General features: G+C 39.5%; 2 protein-coding genes across 7 annotated transcripts in view; one reads left to right on the plus strand and one right to left on the minus strand.

The window, feature by feature from the left end:
* CNGB3 (cyclic nucleotide gated channel subunit beta 3) overlaps positions 1–10,625 on the plus strand; it is a 65,872-nt gene extending 55,247 nt beyond the window's left edge. Inside the window, exons 16-18 of the mRNA XM_054190859.1 lie at positions 4,205–4,351; positions 9,031–9,211; positions 10,383–10,625. Of these exons, the coding sequence (XP_054046834.1) occupies positions 4,205–4,351; positions 9,031–9,211; positions 10,383–10,625 (571 nt within the window). The remainder of the gene's footprint in view (positions 1–4,204; positions 4,352–9,030; positions 9,212–10,382) is intronic.
* A 2,925-nt stretch (positions 10,626–13,550) lies between these two features.
* The window catches only part of CPNE3 (copine 3), a 32,841-nt gene continuing 19,908 nt past the window's right edge, over positions 13,551–26,483 (minus strand). For 5 of the 6 annotated variants that reach the window (XM_054190860.1, XM_054190862.1, XM_054190861.1 and 2 more), the window contains 9 exons: positions 26,350–26,448; positions 23,488–23,574; positions 22,869–22,928; positions 21,822–21,955; positions 21,320–21,374; positions 21,167–21,218; positions 20,386–20,519; positions 18,009–18,245; positions 13,551–16,575 (listed from right to left, as the gene is read on the minus strand). In XM_054190860.1, coding sequence (XP_054046835.1) covers positions 16,465–16,575; positions 18,009–18,245; positions 20,386–20,519; positions 21,167–21,218; positions 21,320–21,374; positions 21,822–21,955; positions 22,869–22,928; positions 23,488–23,574; positions 26,350–26,448 — 969 coding nt within the window. In that variant the 3' untranslated portion in view covers positions 13,551–16,464. The remainder of the gene's footprint in view (positions 16,576–18,008; positions 18,246–20,385; positions 20,520–21,166; positions 21,219–21,319; positions 21,375–21,821; positions 21,956–22,868; positions 22,929–23,487; positions 23,575–26,349; positions 26,449–26,483) is intronic. The other variant, XR_008464765.1, reaches the window with a different exon arrangement.

Here is a 26,483-nt window from a genome sequence, read left to right on the forward strand (position 1 = left end):
AATTAATTTCCAACAAAGGCGATAAAAAAAATCTAAAATAGCAAATAAAACTGGTTCATTTAGGAGCTGAAGTAGGGATTAAGTTGCCAAAAATCAGGCATCCACATTTGAAAATGTATTTGTTTAAGAGCACACAAAACAATAAAAAGGCTGACAGACCAGATTTTTGGGTGTGAGTTTGTCTGGATGAGAAAATTTTTCTCAGGTAGTTACAAATGTTTTTTATATTCTCCATGTGGTTGCTGTGCAAAATCAATTCATTCTTATGCGCCATGTTCCCCAATTAGACAACCAAGTGCTAGATTTTAGGCACTGCATCCCCTGCTGAGGTTGGCCGGAGGAAAAGTAATAAAATACATGTGCTGCTGCATGCGATAAACTGGATTCTTGATTTCTTCCAGCTGCCTTCCTGTTATTGTTAATCCTCTTGCTGGTAGCTTTAATCTGCCTTTTGAAAAGCGGTAATCAGCTCTGTGCCAGGTTTACACTTATCTTCCACGTGTGTCTCCCTTTGTGGTAGGGGAAACATTCCCCTTTATCCAGTGACATGCATACAGAACTTGCTTAGACCTCAAGTGGAAAACACCTGATATATCCCATAGATACAGACCTTTTCATTGAGAAAGTGAAATTATATCAGTTCTTTGAGAGAAGGTTATTTGAAACATATTTCTCCGTCTGACAAGATAATACCTGAGCAAAGTCTCAAAAAAAAAAAAAAAATGCTGTATTGTAAGTTACGTGGAAAGGCTGAGAATGCGTTAGTTTTCAGTAACGGCTGGATACTGAAAAGACTAAAGAAAAAAACTACAGCAGCCCAGCTACGTAACAAGCACATAAGTTTCAATTATTTTTTAGTCGTGCATTTGCAGCGAGGACTTGATTTCTTAAACTGAGAAACGATAATGATTGGTTTTGAAACAAGGAAGGGATTTTCAAACTTTTGATCTAATACAGATGAGCGCTTGTTTCCACGTGAGAACTACACAACAGCCTTTAAAGATTCATTTCCCAATACATGTTACTCTTCGCATAATTGCCAATACGGCCAGTAAAACCCTCGGCAATGCTAGAACTCTACGCTTCTAGTCTTTTTTTATTCATCATTGACCTACTGCGGCAGCATACCTGTTCAGACACACATAATTTGCATATAAATATCAGGCAGAGGATAAACTTGAGGAGAAAATACATAGCAACTGGCAGACATCTCCGAAATTGAAGAAAAGCAAAGACATGAAGCACTAAGTGTATCAGTAGAGATTTATCCTCTTCCTTGCAGTGAAGTGTTAGAAAATAATGAGTTTGTATAGCACCTGTCTATATAAGTTTTGTCAAGGTCTTCTGAATACTGTATAGCAGAAGGAAATGAAAAAGATATTCTTTAAGGGATGAAATACTGCTTCATTTAGTATATCCAAGTTTTCCCCTCAGTATTCATAGCGTGGTTATCACCTAATATCAGACTGATTTCCTTCTGATTTCTGAATCAAGATTTGTTTAAAGGAGTACGTCAGCTTCATTCTAAGTGGTCTAACTACATGGTATACAAGCCAATTGCTATTTAATCTCACTCTGTTCAAAATGTATGTAAATGATGCATAAAGACTCTGAGGGCAAAGGAGTTGAAGGAAGCAAAAAATGTTTATTTCAAAAAATCTCCCCGAATTATAGCAGAACGCCAATGCAAGGCTAATGTTCAAGCAAGTCCTTTGCCAATTTTATCCTTGAAAATTATTACAGAAACAGATTAAGTAACAGGAGTTGCCTTCCAATTAACATCTTACCCTCATTACTACTTTCCTGTATAGATAATATCAGTTTGGGGAAGGAAAATAATCTCAGAATCAGAGGCAAACAGATTGCTGCCTTAATGAGAGCCTGTCCATACAGACAATTGAGAAAGAGAGAAATTCAGCTATAACACAACACTTCATTAGCCCAGAGAAATTTACGCTTTAAGCCAGATGTCCTCATTCATCCGTTTACTGATATTTCACTAGAACATTTCCTATCAGAAAATGGTAATTCTGGAAAAATTAACACATTTCTCCATTATATGTATATTTTTGACAGGAAGATCTCTAAAGGCTTGGTCTCAGCTTTAGCCTGTCAGCTGTTTTGTAACTTTAAATTTATTAAAAAAAATCAAAACTAAACGGAGCATTTAGCTTTGTGAAATATTATGTTTTCCACTTTGGCCCAGGATTTCCCATGAAGTGGCAGCTGCTGCTTTTCAATGAGCTCTGCCCTTTGGTGTTTGACATCCTGCTTAGAAGCAAGATTCAGACCTATTTCCCTTCCTGACTTACCAGTTCTCTCCACATGCACACAGGGGCTGAGCTGAGCCGCCACAACCCTGCGTATTCAGCTGATATGCACGCCACTCCCTGGACCAATTTGCCAATTTCAATGAACAGCAGCTTCCTACAGAGATCAGCTATTTAGGGGAAAAAAAAAAAAAAAAAAAAAGACAAGCTGACTCATCACTTTGTCAACTTTATACCTCTAATTAAATTTGCTAGCACGAGGATGCAGAAGTTATCATCTCAAACTAATATTACAGCATTTCAGGCTAACAACTGGAGTAAAAAATGAGAGACAAACAATGTAAAATTCTCTATTAATGTAGATATTACAGTATGAAGAACAATTGCAAGGCAAATGTAGTTAATTTTTAAAAATTGGTCTATCATGTCACTCTTAGCACACTAGCCAAAACAGATTCAATCACAAAGTCCATAACGCTGTCCTTAGTCATCCTGTTTGAGCAAGGACTGCCTTACTTGTAAAATTCACCTCACATCATCACCATAATGAAAAAGCTGATCTCTTTAGTCCTAGTCTGCCTTGATAAAATGAGCTTTCTCCTCGGAAAGCCTGAAAATGATTGTTCAATGACTTGTTGAGAAGTGATTCATCAGAACTCAAAAGCTGTTTGCAATTCTCTTTAGCTGCTTTTCTTACTGTGCAAATAGTTTTATTCTATCTGAGGAATTGCGCAGAATTGCTTAAAGAGACGACGATATAGTGCATTTTCAGCTTGAGCTCACATATTGATTGCTATCTTGGGTTGGTTTGCAGAAAACTACTGTGTGTGTGTGTGTGTGTGTGCGCGCGCGCGCCTTGCACACGCAGTTGCAGAGGTCTCATACTATCCTTTATAAATCAAATATAATCTATTATCTGTATGATCTAGTATTTATAAATATGTTCAATAAATATATTTAATATTAAAACAATTTTTTATAAATCAGTTATTAATATTTTGGATAAGTATTAATTCATGTTTTATGAGGTCCAGACTATCCTTTATTAATAACTTTTAAATTTAGAGATTACTAAGTACTCTCTAAATATATTAAATCACTGGAAAATATTTAAGGGACTAATTTTTAGCGTGGATCTACTTGAATACAGTGATAAAGCAATTTTAGTACTAAGAAGAAAATGCAACTTCTCTGGCTTATCACCACAGCTGAGAAGCGAAGTCTCTTCATTTCATTTGCTTAATGCAAGATAAACAATTTAATTTTTATTCATACAACACCTAATTTTTGTCTTGATATCCTTCCCATGGCCAACCGCTGCTTGCTGAACTGGTCTAACGCCTTACTTTCAAAACAAAGTAGCCTTCTTTTTCTGGTAGACACATTTGTAACTGTCAGCATGAATGGCCTTCCTAATCCTTATCATTTGACTTGCCAACATTCAAACATGAGATGTGGTATGTGAGAAAACTGAAAACCAGAGTCCCACAGAAGTTATTCACTCAGGAAAATTAAATTTCTTGGAGAATCATTCATTCATTGCAAATAATTTTTTCAATAATAAAGGACTTATGCTGCTCTACTTATGATGTAAATAATTTTCAACAATAAAATTGAGGACATGTCAAGTTCACTTGAGGACTAAAACAAATGCAGTCCTTGCAGTGGGTGTTCTCTTGGGAGAAATGTCTTTATCCAGCAAGACCTTTCACAGCCCTGAGCATCTACATACTCCTGAGGAGTAATGATGATTTGCCTTCCCCAGGCAAGAAGGTATTTCTAATCCCAACTGCAAAGGGACTTTACAGAACATCAGATAGAACAGTTGGGTACATAAGCAAGCTTTACAGTGACTTTAATGGAGAACCACCAGCAAAGAGATTCCTCACTAGGGCAAGTAACGATGTGACTGACGATGTTTATTTTCATTGCAGCCTATTAGCCGCAGGCGGAGGAAATCGAAGGACTGCCAACGTGGTGGCTCACGGTTTTGCCAACCTTTTCACTCTGGACAAGAAAACACTCAATGAAATCTTGGTGCACTATCCTGACTCAGAAAAACTCCTCATGAAGAAAGCAAGGTATGTCCTGATAACGTTTTTTAAATCACCTTGTTTAGCTACAGAATAGACAGTTGTGGCTTCTGGACAGATTTGTGTTTCTTTCTTGTAAGAGTAATAGATGTAAACGCATTTGCTTTCAGAGGTCAGATTTGTCTGGTAGTATTAGTGGAAGCCACGGTCCTGGCAGGGATCCCAAGGTTTGTGGAAATGTGGTAAGTAGAATGAAGCCCTGAATGTAGTTGCCTTCTCCATTGCATTAAAGGTAATAAAACAAACAGGAGATAGAGATGCGCATCAGGACTCCTTACGTAGTCAAGAAAGAAACTGCAGGACAGATGTCGGTTAAGGATTAGGTTTTCAAAGATTCAACCAAACACCTGCAATTAATTCTACACAGATACGCTTCAATGCACACACAGACTTGTATGCATTTCCAAAATCTTAAGCATAGTTAGGACTTGTTTTAAAGTAAGGCACAACAAGATGGAAGTACACAGATTTGAGGTGTGCATTTTGTTCAAAGGGATTCTGAAATGGGATTTCAAACCCAAACTGCTTTTTTTCTTGATTTGGCTGTAGCTTGCTGGGATCGCCATTTCCCTAGCTTTTAAAGGGCAAAATATTGTCAGATTTTGCCATAAAATTATGACAAAATGAGCACCTTGTAAAAGATCCAAATACATGAAACAGTTTGTCATTATTAGTATACTTCAGCACTCTTATTGTTTTCAGCTGTTGCCTTGTGTTGGTATCAAAGGTTGGAAGGTTGCTCACAGACTTGAAATTCCACCAGCAAAGACTAAACATAGCACAGGAGTGACATTTTGTTTAGCGGAAGTGCTAGCAGATGGTCGCATTCAGCATGTTACAACAGCCTTGGTTATCAAATGACAGCATCTTGAGAATCATCATGTCCCTGAGGAACAAGGAACCTAGCCACAGAATGGGCTGATTGCCCACTTTTCAAAACCAGCATCAAGAGGAAGAAAGGTGGAACAAATCCACTGACTGGTGGTCCACAGCATTTACCCTTCCTGACTTGTCTTCAGCCTCTTTCTGCAGAGTTGTATGACCATCATTACTTGTTATTCCTATCTCTCTGTCCCCGACTACCTTCTTCCGCTTTCTTGCCCACCTTAATCATATACTCCCGCGCCATTAAATTCTGCTTCCTCTAGACAGCCTTTCTCAACTGCAGGAGCTTAATAATCATCCATCCTTCTTATCTGCATTCCCATTTGGGCCCAAAGCCCTCTCTAGATACCAGACTAAATACAGGATATCCTGTTTAATTTTGAAGATATGCAGTACCTGCCCTGTGCTGGAAGCCATGTATTCTGCTTACCTGTCTAGGCATACGCTAGTTCTTCCAAAACTCCTGTGTTCTGTGCACAGTCAGCCACGTGCCTAGAAAAACAAGGCACAAACAGGAGATTTGTGCACTGTTTTGATAAAGATTGCAGTTACGTTCAGTTTTGGAACCAAGTTATCAGTTGCTCTGCCCTGGAAGGTTTATGTTAGAGTCCTCTGTGGGATTGCATTGGCCATCCTACACCTTGAAATAACTCAAAGGAGTTATTCATGCAAGAAATTTGTTCTTATGTCACATACCTGACAGTCACTATATGGTCTTTACATGACCACAGAATGGTTCGGGTTGGAAGGGACCTTAAAGATCATCTAGTTCCAACCCCCCTGCCATGGGCAGGGACACCTCCCACTAGACCAGGCTGCTCAAAGCCCCATCCAGCCTGGCCTTGAACATTTCCAGGGATGAGGCATCCACAGCTTCTCTGGGCAACCTGTGCCAGTGCCTCACCACCCTCACGGTAAAGAATTTCTTCCTGATACTCAATCTAAATCTACCCTTTTTCAGTTTGAGGCCATTACCCCGTGTCCTATCATTACAATCCCTGATAAGGAGTCCCCCCCATCCTTCCTGTAGGTCCCCTTTAGGTACTGCAAGGCTGCTATAAGGTCTCCTTGGAGCCTTCTCTTCTGCAGGCTGAACAATGCCAACTCTCTCAGCCTGTCCTCACAGCAGAGGTGCTCCAGCCCTCTGATCATCTTTGTGGCCCTCCGCTGGACCCGTTCCAACAGGTCCATGTCCTTCTTGTGCTGAGGACTCCAAAGCTGGACACAGTCCTCCAGATGGGGTCTCACCAGCATAGAGTAGAGAGGCAGAATCACCTCCCTTGACCTGCTGGCCATGCTTCTTTTGATGCAGCCCAGGATGCAGTTGGCTTTCTGGGCTGCAAGTATGCGTTGCCTGCTCATGTTGAGCTTCTTGTCCAAAGGCGTGCCCAAGTCCTTCTCCTCAGGGCTGCTCTCAAGCCATTCTCCACCCAACCTGCATTTGTGCCTGAGATTGCTGTGACCCAGGTGCAGGACCTTGCATTTGGCCTGGTTGAACTTCATGAGGTTCACACAGGCCCACCTCTCAAGCCTGGCAAGGTCCCTCTGAATGGCATCCCTTCCCTCCAGCGTGTTGACCGTGACACACAGCTTGGTGTCCTTGGCAAACTTGCTGAGGGTGCATTCGATCCGACTGTCCATGTTGCTGACAAACATGTTAAACAGCACTGGTCCCAGTACTGACCCCTGAGGAACGCCACTCGTCACTAGTTTCCATGCGGACATTGAACCATTGGACTGCAACCCTTTGAGTGTGGCCATCTAGCCAGTCTTGCATAAACCCATGCAAACTGCTGAAGTGCACTTTTTAAATTCATGACAATAAAAGTTAAAGAAAGTTAAATCTTCACTTCTGGAATTCCCAAAATTACCAAGTACAAAACACTGGAGAAAATTACAGTATTATGGAATTTACTGTACTTCATAAAAAGCCTTAAGTCAGGGCTTTTGCAAGGATAGAAAAGTTGCCTTGAAAACTGTACAGTAACCTAACAGAAACTGAAAGCACGGGAACCCTCTGCTTTTCACTGGTTCCATCTATCTTGGAACTGCCATCTAATCTTTACCCTCATCATTCATTCTCACTTCTTGTCATTATGGTTGCAAATCAGTACAGCTATAGAAGGGTGTGAAAATCTAGTCCGCCACATGATTGGCAGTAATTTTTATATCTTCAGGGTATTTTCTTCTACCGAAGAAGACCAAAAATAAGTACCACCATCTAACCTGACCTATGAGAGATGAGCCATGTTCCGTTAGCTTGGTAAACTATTACTTCCACAAGCCTCAGCAGGACTCCAAATTGAGCACTAAATGCTCTCTGAATTTGCATCCAGAAGGCCACGTCAGAGACTTCCACCTTAGGTATGAGGCATCTGCCCCCTCTCCATGCTACTTCTCCCCTTATAAAACTTTCATCTGCTTTGCAACACCTTAATTTGAGCCTGCACTTGTTTATTCTCCAGGATATAGGTAAGCAATTGGCTGCTCATGGCTTGGACAGGCTTACTCTTTCCTGGGTAAAAAACTGGCTGGCTGGGACCAAAGAGTTGTGATGAATGGAGTTAAATCCAGGTGGCAGCTGGTCACAAGTGCTGTTCCCCAGGGCTCAGTGTTGGGGTCAGTTCTGTTTAATATCTTTATCAACAACCCAGACAAGGGGATTGAGTGCACCCTCAGTAAGTTTGCAGATGACACCAAGTTAGGTGGGACTGTTGATCTGCTGGAGGGTAGAAAGGAATTGCAGAGGGATCTGGACAGGCTGGATCAATGGGCTGAGGCCAATGGTATGAGATTCAACAAGGCCAAGTGCCAGGTCCTGCACTTGGGTCACAACAACCCCATGCAGCGCTACAGGCTTGGAGAAGAGTGGCTGGAGAGCTGCCCAGCAGAAAAGGACCTGGCGGTGCTGGTGGACTGCTGTCTGAATATGAGCCGGCAGTGTGCCCAGGTGGCCAACACCACCAACAGCATCCTGGCTTGTGTCAGGAACAGTGTGGCCAGCAGGACTAGGGAAGTGATAATCTCCCTGTACTCGGCACTGGTGGGGCCCCACCTCAAGCACTGTGTTCAGCTTGGGGCCCCTCACTACAGGAAAGACATTGAGGTGCTGGAACGGGTCCAGAGAAGGGCAACGAAGCTGGTGATGGCTCTGGAGCACAAGTCTTATGAGGAGCAGCTGAGAGAGCTGGGGTTTTTTAGCCTGGAGAAAAGGAGGCTGAGGGGAGACCTTATTTCTCTCTACTACTACCCAAAAGAAAGTTGTAGCCAGGTGGGTGTTGGTCTCTTCTCCCAAATAACAGGCGATAGGATGAGAGGAAATGGCCTCAAGTTGCACCAGGGGATGTTTAGATTGGATATTAGGAAAAATTTCTTCACTGAAAGGGTTATCAAGCATTGTAACAGGCTGACCAGGGAAGCGGCTGAGTTGCCATCCCTGGAGATATTTAAAAGATGTGTAGATGCAGTGCTTAGGGACATGGTTTAGTGGTGGAGTTGGCAGTGCTAGGTTTACAGTTGGACTCAATAATCTTAAAGCTCCTTTCTAACCTAAATGATTCTATGATTCTAACTCCAAATTAGAACAGTAGACTCCAACTTTACTAAAGCCTAGGGTAAAACCCTTACCTTTGCCAGGTTTGCTCTTGCCACTGGAGATGGGACGACAAAATTTGCAGGAAAAGTTGCTAGATTTTCATCCATGAATGTGACATTTTAGCTTTGCAGGAACTTTGCTCCGTTTCACAGCACTGATGCGTGTTCGTATTCCGTCTGTTCTCCAGGGTGCTGCTGAAGGAGAAGGGGAAACCTGCTCCAGGACCACCGGCGCAACAACCACGGGGCTTGGCCGATCTGTTTGGGCAGAAAAAGGAAACTCCAAAATTGTTTAAAGTGATGTTTGGAGGTAAAGGAAAAGAAGGCCTTGCTAAGCTGCTGAAGATGAAGAGAGAACAAGACATTCAGGTAATGCCACGGAAAAGAGAGTAGGTAATTCCAGGTGCTGAAGAGGGAAACAGGAAAGACACTGGGAGGGCCTGGGCAAACAGAGTAGATGAAAATGTAGCCTTACTGCAGTCAACAGCAAAACCTCCCAGTAGCTGAGATATAACCACTCTACCTAATCTCTGTAAACACTAATTCTAAAGATTTGGCTCAAATCTTCCTGGATCTCTTCTAGGCACAGCAGAGAAAGAAAACCAAAAGAAAAAAACAAGGAAAAAAGCAAGCAAACAAAAATCCTGAAAGAAAGTTAAGGATAAAATAGACTTTACAAAAGGCACCTGATCTTCTAGTTTTATGTAAACAACAATAAATACAGAAATACCCTAACATAGCAATTTGATCCAGCTGACTCAAGTACACGGTGAACTTTCCAATTCAAAGTCAGATTTTTGACTATCACAAATCCTGAAGACAAAATTTAAAGCTTAGCCCACACAGCTAAAACTGATTAAATCTCTAATATATTGCACTTATGAGAAAACTGTTATTTCAGCTGATGAAAAGTAATTCCCACATTATACTCTATTCTGAGAAATGTTAATGTTGATAAGAACCTGCTCACTTCTACGTATTTACCCAAAGGTGGCAGAATTCTTTCCTGTCTTTATAGCTGAACTGGCAGTGTTTTTATTTATTTTTTTAAGTTTAATAAAGAACTTTGGTTACACAAATGACTGCAACACTATGACTGGAGCAGAAACATTGCTCAACTTAACGTGTACTTGTGAACTTAACAGCAAATAGGCTTGGCCAAGGAACCGGGGCCCTAGGAAATATGTCAAGATTTACATAACACTTTTTCTTTCTATACTAGTGTAAGTACATAAATGAAGGCAAGACCTAAGGAGGGGTTGTGTCCCCCAAAACGTGCCTGTTTAACCCTCCTGTATTAACAAAAAGCAGATACTATCACTATCCACAGGCTTCTCCTAGGTTTTATGTTGACGTTCTGATTCTGAAATTACATTTTTTCATTTAAAAACTGATTTTCAGCACCTGAATACAAATTTACATGGGCTGCATGCCATTAATCACAGTATCCATGCTGTGCCTTTCCACTGCATATACAGGATTGAACTACTTCCTGAAGTTCTTCTGCAGCATGGGAAAACATTTAACTTCTTGTTTCTAGGAAACTCAAGCTGAAGCAGAGAACAAGCCTGAACCAGACCAGAAGAAACCCGTGGAGCCCACGGCATCATCTGTGCCACCTGCACAAAAGGAAGAGCCGACTGCAGACACTAAGCCTAAACCACCTGCAGTTATGCACAGAGGAACCACTAACGAGTCTCTGATCATTAGTATGTCTCCATCCCCCAGAGCAGGAGAAGGAGAGATCCTTAAAGTTGAAGCTAAAGAGAAAACACAGAAATAGATGGTGCTTTGGGCTGTGGCCACATCTATTGCTGAATTCAGAGGGCTAGTGTGACTTTGCTTTTGGGTACAGAAGATTAAAAGCAGACACTACTCAAGAGAAAAGTCTACCCCCAGCTCCTCCTCTTCTCTTGAGGCAACCAGACAAATTACTTATATACTTACCTCTTAACCTTGAGCCTGAGGAGACAACTTCTGGTGTAATAGAAATTAGAGCTCAGACTGTATTTCAGGACCACTTGCTTCTTGTTCGATCCATGCTCCCCCTTCTCTCTTACTCTGTTCTGTTTCTGCTTCTCTTCTTCCCTCTCCTGTTTATCCTCGCTTTCTTATTGCTGTTCCTGTTGCTCAGTTTGCTCTTAGTTTTTGTATGTGTTCTTTTCTATTTCCTTTTCTGGTTTCCCATAATTATCCTTTTTCTTGTTACTGCCCTACTGTTTCTGAGGTTACTTATGTTTCTCTCCATCCTTCTCTCTCCTCCCCTTGTACTTCTAATCAGTGACGTGCTTTTGTGACCAGCATGGCTCAGCACAGAAAGCTGCGATGCTGCGCGTTGGGATGTTTTAGCTTGGGACCAAGGGCTACGAAACAAAACCATTGTCAAAAAGGTAAAAATCACAGAATACACAAAGGGGAAGCAGATAGCAGAATTATTGCCAGCCTTTTGAGAGCATGAGCACCTGCTCTAGTTGTCTTCGACCCTGGTGAATAAACATGGCAAAGACTTAGATATTTGCCCCCTCCCAGGGGCGACCGTCAACTCTGGGCTGCCACTTTACGCAAGGGGCTGGGCATTCATAATGCTCTCTGAAGAGCAAGCAGTTGATACTGGCTAAAGTTTTGAAGAATCTTGGTATCTAAACTAGCCACTTCAAAAATAAAGGTTATTTTACAAAAAGCAAGATTTACACTTTCTGGCATAGTTTTAACCAATGGTCCATTTGTTCACCTCCATCGTAGACCTCGTTGGATGGTGCAAAGCGAGGGCTGAGCTACATGGTAGCTCTGAACTAAAGCAAACAGAGGGCTACAGCTGTTGAACAAGGAGCTCCCACACTGTCAACCTTCTGCATTGACTCATCACAGAAAGGGATGCAATATTAAACAAAAAGGCCGAAGCTGTGTTTTAAGCTTAATTATCAAATACTTTTTTCTCTTCCACGGGTTTGCGTCTCCTCTCTCTCCCTACCCACTTTCAGTCCCCACTGGATGACAGTTTTGGGAACTAAAACCATTACACAGAGGCCAAGCCAAGAAAACATAAGGGCAGGCTTCACAGCTCCTCAGCTGACCGGCCAACCAAGGCACCACACCAAAATTAAACAATTCACTTTGCAGTATCTGCTCTATATGATCCTGCGGGCTATGCATTCTGTAGGCCTCTTCTTTAAAGCCTTTGAACTTCTCCAGTCACAGGCAAAGCTGGCAGCCTAGCCAGAATCACTAGGAGCTTTGCCTGAGTAAAAGCTAGATGACCGATTCCATATGTTGTATATTCCACACATCCTCCACGACCAAATCTCTTTCAGAAACAAAGTTCTGTGGCATTAGCAGTGAGGTCAAGGTCCAACTGTTACATAGGAAGAACCATCTTGATTTGTGTGTTACTTGTTATTTGATACGTAAGAAAAAAAGGATGTCACAACAGAGGTAGAAAATGATAAGCTGCATCATAAAGATTTGTTCATCTATTGCACAGCCAGGAATGTCTCAATACAATCTCCAAATTAGAAATATTGCAGAACTGCTTCACAAATGAAGTCTTCTGTGAATAATGATGATCTATGAATTGCCTACATAAATGGTATCAGGTAACTTCAAACATTTTCACTGTTGGCATACTTAAGCTCATCAGTCACTTGCTGACGTACGTTAGAAAGTAAGGGCCGAGCCTGCAGCAGCACGCATTACACTGCAGCAATGCAGCATCCCACGAGTTGCTGCTTGTTACAGCTCTTAAGAGCTCAGGATTGCAGGAAAGGCTTCTGTTCTGTCTGCAAAATTACCAAGTTATGCCCAGCTCTTGAGTTCCTTAGACCCAAAACAAAAGAGGAAAAATGTCAGTGTTTGTTGAACATTGTGGCCACGCAGAAGTAATATCCCTGTGGTTTTCTCTGACATCCTACTTTTCTGTTGTTGGAGTATTTCACCCTTCCCAGAATTTGTCCATTTTTAAGGGTGGGCAGGAGCAAGAAGGGTCCAAGAAGACAAGTTGCAACCATTCATAGGGTTTTTCCATCAGAAGGAACAACACAAGAAAGGTCAAGATGTAAGACGTATGAAATCCTTTCAGGAACTAATTCTGCCCTGTGGATTCCTGACTGGTGAAGTCAAGTGAATTACTCTAGAACACTTAGAAGACACTAATTCCAGTATCAAAACTCGCTCACATGCTGCGTGGCATCGCACTCCGCTGCAATGCTTTGTCTCTGGTACCTCTGTTTCCCAATAAAGCATCTCAGACTCGACTGCACTTGAATGCAAAGAAACTGAAGGGTGGCACAGGACAACGTATTGTCCTGCTAAAACTAAAAATACCAAAAAAACCCCTATAAATAACCAAATCTCCAGGCCTCTCTACTTAAAATGTAGATGCTGTTCTGAAGAAGTCTGGGAAAACCTGATAATAATTGTATGAAATAGCATGTAAGGAGAACTCTAATGTGGCAAAGAGCATGGAACAGTCACTGGTAAAACATCCAATTTCAGAATATCTTCCTGCTAAAAGCCAGCATGAGATGCTTTATGAAATATACACTGCACATTCAGAACCACTGAGTGAAAAGGCATTTTTCCTCTCATCTGGTAATACTTGTTATAAATCTGAGCTGCTGAGCCTGTGGAATACTGATCACAGGAACTGCAAAAGCAGCATTTATCATTACGTAGGAAATGCTGAGTACAAAAGCACAATGGAAGAACAGTATACTGAAATTATATTTTTAATGCATAGGCATTGTAGATCAGTTAACTTCATCAGAACTGAAATACATAGGAAAGTAAAAAACTCTGGTTACACGTTATTTCTCTCCTGTACAGATGTATATATTACGATCATTAAATGGCAAAAAGCACCCGATTATGAAGACTGCTATACATCCTTTTTATCACAAGGTGGCGCAAGTGACACACAAGCACGCTTCGCTTTACAAAACTGCCAATAATTTGCTTTGTCACCCTCAAGCTAATAAGGCATTTTTTACATGTAAAAATAAACAAACAAAAAAAGGCAAAACAAAAAAATAACTCCCCTCCCCCTTGACACACCATCATCTGCATTCTTTGACTCAGAACATTGCTTCAGCCTAACTTGGAAGTTTCCAAATTTTCCAAGGGGCTGTTAGCTGTACGCCTCTACAGGTTACACCAGGAAAATGGTTCTTGCCACTGTCAGGTCTGAAACATTTTCCTTTACACAGAACAGGTCCCATTAAGAAGCAGATGTCATCGATACACTATTTAATTCCATACGCTTGAGGAATCTGGGGGTACTTTTCCAGCAAGAGATAATGAATTCTCTACTATAGAAACTCAGAATTTATATATAGAATAGAGACAAAAGGGTTTATGTATTTTATATGCAGCAGATATTTAGTATAGTAATTTTAGTATAATAATACCTATTAACATACTTAAATGCATTTAAATGTACTTCCACAGCAACTTAAAACAGAACTGGTAACAAAACTCAGATGCAGCATTATATTTTTGGCAGACAGCTCAGAGGAACTTCAGTAGTATCCTGTACTCCTATCAGTAGTACTCGTCCACTGCTCTGAATCTACACAAAGCATTAATACCGCATCCAGTTATCTCTGTACATGGAGCATGTTGCAATGAAACAGTTCACTGTTCCAACAATCATACAATATCAGTATGCAGCAGCGTGACTTAGGTTCACTACAACTACTTCCTTGATCTTAATATTTTGTGTTGCATATCCGGCATGACACTTAATTATAATTTATACATAAAGTAACAACGCATTTGCACTACACTGATAAAAAGATGACTGTAGATTTTTATATAAACAAACACATGAATTAGATTTCAAAAAAGAAAGAGCTTGGCTTAACATGAAACAAAATCTCCCCCTTAGTATTCCTCTACTGAAACTATTTAGGACCCCTTCCAAGGAAAATGGAGTGAAGAATAACGTATTAATCCATGATTGATAACTAATCAACTGCCTACAAAACATTTAGTATGTTGTACAGGATGCGCAAAACAATCTCAATACATGTATCCTTCATCCATCAATGTTAATGCAAAAAAGTGTATGGGGAAAAAAAAAAACAACTCAAAAAACAACAGAGCAGCTCCAGCAGATAAAAGAGTCACATACACCATGACCTCGTGCAACCTTGAGTGCTCAAGTATGGTAAATTTAGTGCTAGTTACACTAAACACGTTACAGCTACACCATCCAGAATCAGATCAGTCGGGTGTCTAACTCTAAACCACTTCAAATGTGAAACTGCAAAATTAATGTTTAGGATGGGCATTTTGGAAGTGATAAATAAGACCTTTACATCCACTTACGTTACATGCACTGGCAGGATCAGAAGAGCTCCTGAGAAAGCAGTATGCAACTGGAAGACAAGGAAGCTTCATCTGTCCACTAAGCACATGATTTACATCTGGTGTAAACAGTGAAGAGAAAGCTCAAGCCACGAAAATAAACCAGAAACTGTCTGCCCTAGAGAAACGCAATATGATTATAGGATTAGAGCTTACAGACTTTCTTATGTCTTCCTACGGGGAGGGACGAGGCAAGATGGGGGTTTTTGCAGGCACTTTTCATTAGTGAGCTTATGAAAAAGAAGCACGATTCAAAATATGACAAAACCAACATAAGTAAAGTAGCACTTTCAAGAACTGTCTTTGCTTGAAAATATGCAGTTATAGATCAGACAAAACTTTTTAACTGAAAAGTGCATTCCCACTTCACAAAAAGCCTTTTAAAGATCAATAGTCATGATTGTTTTATGGAAAAAAACACAATAAAACAAAACCCCAATCCTGTTTTCCAGCACAGTACACACTGAAACACACCTTATAGCCTTTACACTAGTAGCCTCAAAGGCCACTAGTATTTTTCTGAGATGTTAGAGGTTTACCTTGATTCACCATAGTTATTCCTGTACCACCTTAAGAGACTGCATACTATAAAAGAGTTTATACTTTAATGACTTCTTTGGCTCATGTTCACACAGCCCTGAATCCCAGGCATTGGCCAAAGGCACTGAAGTGCCAAACGTGAAATAGGCATGCCAGGAGGGCCTTTACGCTCTGTTCTGGCACTTGTCTAATTATGAAACTCCTGTGACAAAATTGTGTTATGGTGGCTTAATACAGAACCCTGAAGTATCCCAGATTCGCTGAAGCACATAGAAAATTTTATCTGCTTGGTGGGGCTACACCCTCTTTTTCATTTCAGACTGGTTTTCTGATCACTGGGAAACTGCAGTCCTCAGTGTTGATCCCCACAAAAGTAACTGAACATTCCCACTGGCTGTGTTTATCAAACTGGCAGCTGTCCCACTTCCAGCTGTTCTCCCCCTTCTCTCTGCATATTCAACCTCTTTTTTTTTTTACTCTTTTCAAAACAAAATGCACCCACATAAGCCCTATCTTTCAAATCAGCACCAAGTTTTAACACAATTATAATTTTGGCCCTCAAAAGGCACACTTGGCAAAGTGATTTGCAGGCAAAAGCTAACAGACATTACCATACAGAGGTGAGTGTATACATGTATATAGAAGTATCTTGAGAACCCAAGCCTGTAGATACAGCGAGTAAAACAAGCGCAAAGTCTCAGCTCCCCTGCTCAGCCCATTCACTTGGCAGCAGGATTCTTGGGAGGCTGCAGTTTGTAGGTGCTGAAGTAGTTCACCACTTGCTGAGGGACTTCTGCCAGGACACACTGTGCCAGAGCTTCCTTTGGAGACTTGTGAAAAAAAGAACACGAAGTTTCAGTTTCCACCAACTGTTAATGGTGATCCTAAGATGGGTAATAAGCACCTAGTCTACTAAGCCAATTTAAAGTTTGACATTTTACAGAGGTAAATTACACAGTGCCCTTCTGGGACAGATGGAACTTCCCTGACATCTTTACCTTCTCACCCCCATTACCAGAAGCCAGCTGGCTGCCTTGCTCCCCTGAAGTAATAGGAGCTGGGTGTGCAAGGTGCTGCCATGTCTGAGGATACCTTTTGTCATATGAAATACATGCGCACACACAGTGCGGACATCGAACTTCAGCCTTGTAAACACACTTCCACTGTTTGCTTAAGATAACCCTTCAGGGGCATGTCTAATCATCTGCAACCTTTTGCACCAAGTCTCATCCCCAGTAACTGTATTGCTACAGAGCAGCTCTTCTAGACACACTATTTTTACTCTAAGACTAGTATCCATGGGAAAGCAAAGCACCCCTTTTTCTAGAAACCAAAAGCATGTGAATATATAATTTTATACTGAATATTAACTCTATTTCATCTACATCCAGGTGCATTATTCAGTAAGCATATGCTATATTGAGTTTGCTCTCTTTCTCCTTTCAGTTTGCCTGAGTTGCTCTGAGTTTAAACAACAAACTTGTATCAAAAGTGAATATAAAAATACAAAGACAAAATAAGAAGGTATGAGGAGTATTATTGACAGGGTTAATATTAAGAACCAAAACAAAATTAGAACATATTAGGATGGAAATAAAAATACTGATCTTATCTTCCCCCTCCTGAGAAAATTTTTGTGTTTTTTTTTTAAAATCAATTTTTTTCCATCGATATGACCTTTAAAAGTCAGACTATATTAGCCTGTGAATATTTTATTGGGTTCTACAGCAAAAAATCAGGACTCCATTCTTTCACCGTCCTTTTTTTATGTATTTGCATAATGAAAATGAAAACTGTCACCATTATTGTGCCCACACACAAATTCTACTGATTATGACATCCCTGATTTAGTCTTGAATTTTAACACTGCACTAAAATGTGAGACTAATCCACATTTACAAATAGGCATCCACAATAAAAAGGACTTTTCCATAAGAACAAAAGCACAGTAAGTTCTCAAATGAAAAACACATCCATCTGTTTAATCAAGTCTGAGGAGGTCCCCCTGTAGCAACTTGTCAGAAATGCAGTGCTCAAACCAGAAATGGAGTCCTTTTAAACATGAATCAGCTCACCTAATGAGAATTCTACAGATGCTGAAGTCTTCTGTCCTTTTTTTTTTTTAATGTTTGATAAAGACCTATCTCAGACTTCAGAGTTCATTTTAGAGACAGTGCAAAAGCTTAGGAATATACGTAGGATATGCCAGCAAACCCAGCATGCCTCTACAACATTTATTAAACATGCCATTAAGATTACTTACATTTTGGAACTTCCTGAATGGCACGAACTGGACAATGTCTCTGACAGCTGCTTCTCCTGATGAGGACCTAAGAACTCCATTGTCACCATCAAGAAACTCCATAGCATCAAAGTCTGCTCCTCCAACACCAACAATGATAATGGACATGGGCAATTTTGAAGCATTAACTATGGCAGTTCGAGTTTGATCGAGGTCTGTTATCACACCATCCGTTATGATCAGAAGTATAAAGTATTGCTGTCAAATCAATAAACATCACCTTATGACAAAGCAATAGAAAACATGTAGGCATGTACATTTAAAAAAAAAATGCACATACAGACTACACACTGTTGTCACTTTGAGCATGTTCAATGCACTCACTGAGTTTTTACAATCAGACATCTAAGTTGTGGTCAGGCTTCATCTGTACAATCTAAAGAAATTTGTAAGGACAACATAATCAATCTTTTAAAACAAGTAATCTTTAGGCAGCCACCTTCCAGAAACCCAATGGTATCACCCTTTTCCTCTCCAAAATCCCCAGACAAACCAAGAGTTAACCTGCCTTCTAAGTATTTGTCCTGGGATAGAAGGCAATTTATTGAGGTTTTGGACAAATTACACCTGTAAAACTTGTATTTGTCTCCTTTCTGGTCTATCAATACATTTATGAAATGCTACCCTTTGCTTCATTCAGTTAAGAATAAATGAACAAAAGAATGCTACCAAGGGTAATGGAACAGGCCTTCATTTTTTTCAGTGTATCCCTAAAATCCTAAATATAGATTAAAACACATCTTTTTCTGCTGAAAAAAAACAGCGTGCCCATTTTCAAATCCCTTTAAGCATGCTTTCTAGCTGCTTTATGAAGTGAATTAACAAGGCATCTGAGACCACCTTGCAGTATTTCAATAATTTGTTCAAGTACCACTTGGATTGCTGCCACTATACTGCCAGGGCTTCTAAACGTTGGCACCTTAGCCTCCATTCCGGATTGAAGTATCAAGGAGCAGCTAGAAGTAAAAAGTTCAGAAACTATCAAACACTTTTTGAACTTCTGGTCTTCTCTAACTTCATTCATTTCAGATGATTACTGGGCAGCACAAATTCAAGTTCCAAAGGTACTCACAGTATTCTTAGAAGTCTTCCTCTTCAGTACTTTGCTTCCCATCTTCCCCTATCTGCCTCTGAAATAATTGGTTTTCCCTTATCTCCTGTGTTCAAGTATCACCTTTTTTCATTGCTCCCCACCACTCCATTCCCCTACTCCAGCAAAACTGTCTCCCTACTCCAGCAAAACTGTCTACAAAGCAACCATGATCAGAGAAGGCTAAGACCAGCAGCATGATAGCACATCCCATTGGATTTATTTCTCTCTTCTTACACTTCCTCCATAAAGGAAAAAAAACCACCAAAACCCAACTCAAACTATCTACAATACGCGTTAAACGGCAAGGCTGCAAAATTTCTTCAATGTATCCTTTCAGGCAGAAAAAAAATAAATCTCTTGCTAAGCATATTGCATGCTCAGGAGAAAAAAAAAAAAAGAAAGATTACAAGAGGTTTTGCTCCTTTCCCAATATATATTCGTGACAGTTACTACTGCAAGACTACCAAGACAAAGCCTCATAAACCTCTTGACATACAAAAATCCATAGCTCTTTTCCAAATTGGTTTCCACAGGTACTTTTATATGCAAAAATAGTTAATTTTATTTTCTGATTTTACTACCCATCTGAATACCAGTATTTGCTATAATCAATGATTTAAGATAGATATGGCTTCAGGTTTGCTGAACTTGCATGGATTCTCATCTAAATGATTCGATACTTCAGATTTGCTCTTCAGACTTCCTATTTCTTAATATGATCAACTCATGCATACAATTTTAATAGGGAGGAGGGCACAGCACATAAAGCTTTATAGTATGGACAGTTAATTGTCTTTTTGATACCTAGGTGTCATGAACTATATCCTCCATTTCTTCGTTACCTTACTTAATTCTCTCAGCTATCTGACGTGAAACAAGGTTTAGTTGATTTTTCTCAGCTGAAGTTAAATCATTGTCCTATATGCAAAGGTTTAAATTAGACTAACAGCTGTATAGCACTGCAAGAACTTTGAACAGAAGATACTGTAAAGGTGCCCTGTATTTTTAAGTTGGTATTTCAACTCTGAAGAGTTTGTTTAGTTAATTTAGGAGAGAATTGTTGTGTACAATCTGCAAAAATCAGTTTTTATCTTGTGTTAAGGGTACCAAACACCAATTCACAAGGTAAACAGCCAGTTGTTGAAACAAGTACACTTACAAGCTTAAAAGAGAAAAATAGTATTCAGAAACCAAAAGGGAAAGAACAGAGTAAGAAAAATACACACACTCCCATAAAGAACTTACAGATGCTGTTTGCTGTTGTGTAGCTGCAGCAGCAAATCTTGCCACATGATTTATAATAGGAGAAAAATTTGTTGGCCCATATAACTTCACTTGAGGAAGACAAGCCCGATACGCATCGACAATGCCTTGGACTCCTAGAGAACACAAATAGATCATATTGATTTTTTCATATTAGAATTAGGATATTTGGAAGCACTTGATCTTCCTAAAACACTGTATGTATCAGTTATTTAAAGTGACAGTGCAAAGATTTAAAACTAGCCATGATGAAAAAAAACGATTCACGAGCAATGGACGTCTTCAGCTTGACCAATGTTTAACGCACATGCTTAATGTGCTTGGCTTTATGTGAACAGAAAGGCCAAATACTGTGTGCTCAAGTGTGCGTCACTGAATTACAGCAGTTCTCTTTGCCTGGCAGCCTGTGGTAGTTGGTGTTATCAGAGAGCTCACATTGAACAGGCACTAGGAGCATCATACTGAAACCAGACAGCTCCACGCCAGCAGTGAAGTAGAATGAAGTGGCTTGACAACATGAGAACTTTTCCCAGATTACCTGTACTGTGCCCTAGCTGTTTAAACCACTTTCACAAATCATTACATAAAAGAAACCAAATGCTATGTCTAATAACTAAGGGAATGGTTATAAAGTTGTTTCCTGCTACATGGCTAAACTCATTATTTAATTGGAACAATATGTTTCACACTTCTTCAAGTGGTTTTCATGCCTTCAACTTAGACATTTTATTCTCTGGGTGTGATATTACTTTCTCAGACTTACCATTACAGAATGGGTTTGATGGGTTAAAATTTAATGGGAACTCATGTGAGACCTGTCAACAGACAAAAGACATAGTCAGGGCCGTATATACAATCTCCTCCTGAAGTAAGTGCTTTTACTTGTCTTATGTAATGCATTTACACATTCCATTACCTGAAAGGAAGGAGGAATTTGTGCACCAAATCCAAAGGCTGGAAACATCTTATCTCTAAAAAAGCAATTTTAAAGAAAATAAGTGAGTGCCTGCCTTTAAAAGCTGTCATAGTTCAGTAAGCTTAGCTAATCAGTGCTGCTCTTGATCATTAAAAATGTTGTTTATTAAGCATTAAGACACAAAATTAAATGGCAGTTCTCCCTTGTAATTGTTTTTAGGACCAAAACCAGTCTTTAACACCAAATTGGCAAGAACACAAGCATTTATTTAAATTAATGCTGCTCTTTACATTACAGATGAAAAGCCTTGCTTGTCTGCTGTAAACAGAAGCTTCTGCTTGTGATTATGTGACTGTGCAGTGATTATGAAGTCTTTTCTTAGCTCTATGCTCAGAAGTTTCATTCCCATATACCTGCTGACATCTTCAACACTGGTTTAAGAAGCTACCACAAAAACTCACACATGTCTAAAAAATGATTTAAATAAAAATCTAAAACTTACGTATCATAATCCTGAATGACCAGTCCTACAGACCAAATGGCTGTTAGGTATTCGTTAACTCCATTAGGGCTGAGGTAATGCAGAGAGTCTGGAGAGCGGGGGTCCCCATTGGAGCCTGTAAAATCTATCCCCACCTGTCAAATGTAGTATTTGTATCAAATTCCTGTTAGAGGTAAAATGATGTTTCTTATCTCTGTCAAAGCCAAAGCAAAAATCATGAAAGAGTTGTAAGCAGTAGTTACCAGGACATCTACAAATCTAGCAGGTACACACTTAGATGCAGCTTTCTTGGAATATCAACGCTCTTAGAACAATGCCACTACAAAACCAGCAGAAGCTCTGCATCTCTCAGAAGGGCTGAAGTGACTTTCATCTGTCAGGTTTTCACTGTGTTTACTTTCCGTTACCGTTCACAGCAGCTCTTCAATAACTGTTGAATTAATTTCATCCTGTCTCTTGCCATACACATCTTTCCTCTCAGAAGCTCAACTAGCCAGACACCACAGGAGCCTAGAGATAAGTTCTTTCTCTGACCTCAATAGATCTTCTCTGTTTTTGTGATGAGGCATATTACCAGGGTGAAGACATTACTGTTACTTGTGCTGCATTTGGTTCGCGAATTACATAACTTAAGGGGCCTAAGCCATACGATGGCTTCTCTAAGTTGCCTTCATTAAGCAAAGGGCCTTGAAAACCGCCATCAAGGGCAAAAGTGAAATCTCTGGTCAAAGGGGGGAAAAAAAAAGTCCCCTTATGAAAAGGAAACTCAAAGTATATCAGAAAACTGTAAATTTCTCCTTGGCCTCCACCCACACAGTTCACCTAGCTCTTAACAAACGTAACTACAGGTTCAGAACTTTCTGCCATGAATAATTTTTTTCTAAACAGACTAGATGGACTCTGGCAAAATGGCTTTCCCCTTCCACACTACAGAGCAAAAACAAACAAAAATTTTACAATAATCAAATGAAGAGCAGTAGCAATCAACTATATACTTCAGTTTGTTCCAAAACTCAAAAGCTACTTTACATAAATGATTTAACTTACTGTGAAATTCAGCTGACACCCACCCATGATGTAATCAAGGAATGTGCACTCTACTATGATCTAAAAATAGAAGATAAAAGTTATTTTATTTTTTTTATGGGAGAAAAACAGTAAGTATTATTGCAGCAACTGCTGAGGTTCCAGATTTATCTTTACTCATGCAAAGCACTTTTACTCTATAGATATCCCATCCACATTTACAGTGTGTGCCATCACACACTCAATGAACCAGAATCTGGCCTTTTAGAAAATTACAGGCAGACAACAAAAAAGCACTGTAATTTATAATAACAACATGTAACACCAGACTTAACCAGATTTTAATTCACCATAAAACAGTGAGTTGACAAACGCAGTGATTCAGGAATGGCCTTGCAAATTGTTAAGTGACTTTTGAAGATGGCATCTTCAAGAGAAAGTGAGAGGACAGGGGAGGACAGACACGTGATTCAATGTCAATCTATCTCCTTATATGAATCGGAGCCCTTAAATATTTACTGTCTCTAGAGCTTTCGACTTTTTAAAGTTTCTTACCGTTTGAGGGTGAAGGCATACTAGATGAGAGTTGTTACGCTTGAACACTTAAAAACAAAGAGTCATACTAGAATGTATTACTGACCTCACAGTGCTTAACGCTGACAATGCCAGAGTTCTTATAGTTTTTTTTCTTCTGTCTTTTCTTTTCATTGATGCACTCAAATTCAACCTGCATGAATGCAAACAAAACCAACCAAAGCACTATAAATATCATTTATGCAACAAATTTAATAATTCTTCATTCTAGGACTGGTACTTTGGGCTTGTTTAGGAATTCAGTTTATTTCACTATCAAGCAAAATTAAACCCAGCCTGCCCAAAATCAGCAAGAAAAAAAAAAACACATTATCAGAATAGAAATCTTCTCTCACCCAAAAGCTTACAAATATGTTTGTTCAGACAACTTTATTTTCAATAAGACAAAGAAATTCTGTACCATTTTCCCCTCTGAGGATTCTACTAACAACTTTCTTTTCGCTAAAGACACAGTGATTCAGGCAAAGCATCACAGCTGTAGCAGTAACATACAAAATAAGAGGTACAATTTTAAGCTTTTCAAAATCAATTGTTGAGGCTTCACCAACTAAACCAATACCTTAACCTCCAAGCACAATGAACAGCTAAGCCAGGTTAAGAAGCCCCTGCCAGCACACAGTCGTGATGGCACAATGCAGCATCTGGTGCATAAGTAGTTGGAGGAGGTATTCCAGTCATGCTTTCTGGCTCAGTGCCAGAAACAGGTTCCGCTGCTTTGGTTTAAGTTTTTAAAAGTGATCTTGCAATTAATCTCAAGCGAAAAAATGCACTAACAAGGTCAGCACCTGAGAAGTCTACATGCCTCTTGTTTATTTTTTTTTTTTTTTTTTTTTTTTTTTTTTTTGGACATTTCACCACCAGCATCACTCCTACTGGATGGAAATTGTCTTTCAGGGACTTGGTTTTGTACTATGGCAACTGGTGAGGTACTTGCCAACAATGGCCATGAGATACCTTGCATTTACAATCTTTCAACTACGTTTTATAGTCCTCCAACCAGAGCTCACTAACAGTATGCTTTGGGGGAAAATACCTTAAGGGAAGGGATTAAAAATAAATAAATCAGCAATTCTCCAGAGAATGAGAAGCCACCCAGTTACTTCAGTCATACAAGATGAGCTTTTTCAGCAACTGAGGATACAGAGTCACACCCGTGCTCACCTCAAGGAAACTTGAGAGAAGTTGTACCAAATCTCCCACAGGTGCAGCTGATGCCAGAATTGTGGGAGTAACTGAAGATCACACTTGGAGTACATAAATTCAAGTTCTAATGTGCACCAGAAATATTTTACAGACATTACCAAATTAATCAGATCACACAGGAATAGGGGTTAGTTCCTTTTAAAAGTAGAAGAAATCTGGAGCACATTATTTGTGTTGACTCTTATCTTCACTTCATCTTACTGACAGCAGTAAGTTACTTAGAGTAGGTAGGTACATGAGCCACAGTTCTCAGGAAAATAACTTTCTTAAAGCATTTCCAAAACCAGCACAGGCAGATTATAACTTAAAATATCTTTTCTTTAAATTCAAAAGAGACCACACCTATTATGCTACTAGGGGAGCAATGAAAATAGATATTTGTATTCTCAAGGAGCCTTTACACAACACACTTCACACTGCATGGGAACTATCACAGTTCTTAATAGAAAATTTGTTCTTGAAAGAGTAAACATACAGATGTGCTAGGTTTGTTTAATTTACAATACTGCTCTATTACAAACGTGCAACTTTGTAAAGAAGAAAAATGAATGAAGAAAAATGTCTTGCTAAAAGATTCATAAAATCTTCATTAAAAAAACAGAAAAAAACAATGTTATGAAATCCTGCTTCCCGATCTATTTTTTGCACACTTTAGTTACAATAATAAGAAGGATCATGGTCAGCGTTGAAAGCTAAACTGATACCATCTGGCCCCTGAGAAACTAGAAAAAAAAAAAAAAGAGAAAAATACTTAAGAGCTCCAACTAGGCAGCATGTGAATTACCTGCATACGATATGAGTCCAAAATTCCTTATATCACAATATAAAACCTTAAGAGGCATGAAACTGAACAATGCATAATTCAAAGTGAATTCAGACACAGATGCCTAAAAGAAAAGCATGGCAGGGCACAAAGCAGCAATTAAAAAATTACTACAGTGAAGGCTGACTATTCACATTCAACAGCTCTGAAATTCAGCACAAATGCAACACTCATGATTTTAGAAAAGTACAAGCAGGCACTCGATATATCCTGTTATTATTAATGCAGGAGCAGTTCTGCAGGTTTTACAGAATTAAACGAAAAGATGGTAAAATATTTTGATACCATGTAAGGTTTGCTATGCCACCTTTCTTCTTCTGAATGTAAACCTTGTCTATTAAAAGGTTTGCAAATTGTTGCAGATCATAAGAACAAGAAGGGTAAGTTCACTTTAAAGAAGAGGTACCTAACGTAACACATTCAGTTGCATTTTTGTGCAGCGGCATAAATGTTGATTTTTTTTCCTATTCACTAAAGTATGTATGACAGTTGGTAAGTGCCATCCTTGAAATAAAGGACCAAGTAAAGCCTGAAAACAATACCACAAGCTTTGGTCTTTTAACTGCAACGAAGTTTGTACTGCACTCTATCTTTTAACTCCCAATTTTTTGATTTCTGTATTTTTATGATTAGTGATATTCATTTGTGCTGACGGTTGGTTATTTAGATATGTAATATTAAAACCTGTAACCAAGATATTAATCCTAGGAAGGTGGATGCATAATGTAAATGCTGAGTCAGCCTCAACTACAGTATCATTGTTAAGGTGTGTCCTAACACAACTTCGATACCAGCAAGTCAAGTGATGTCAAGTTTTGCTCCAAAAATTAGTAAAACAGCTTATCAAAACCACACAGGTAGCTTAGACTATGTAAGACTTACAGGTGAGGACCGAGATGCTTCCTTCAGTTTTGACATCGTAGTTTGAAAACTTCCTATGAGATCATGAGACCCATCACTATCATAGTCATAGCACTCGACCTAAAATGAAGCATTATTCAGTGTCAGTAACAGAA

Source organism: Rissa tridactyla, chromosome 2 (assembly GCF_028500815.1).
Source record: "Rissa tridactyla isolate bRisTri1 chromosome 2, bRisTri1.patW.cur.20221130, whole genome shotgun sequence".
Lineage (NCBI taxonomy): Eukaryota > Metazoa > Chordata > Aves > Charadriiformes > Laridae > Rissa > Rissa tridactyla.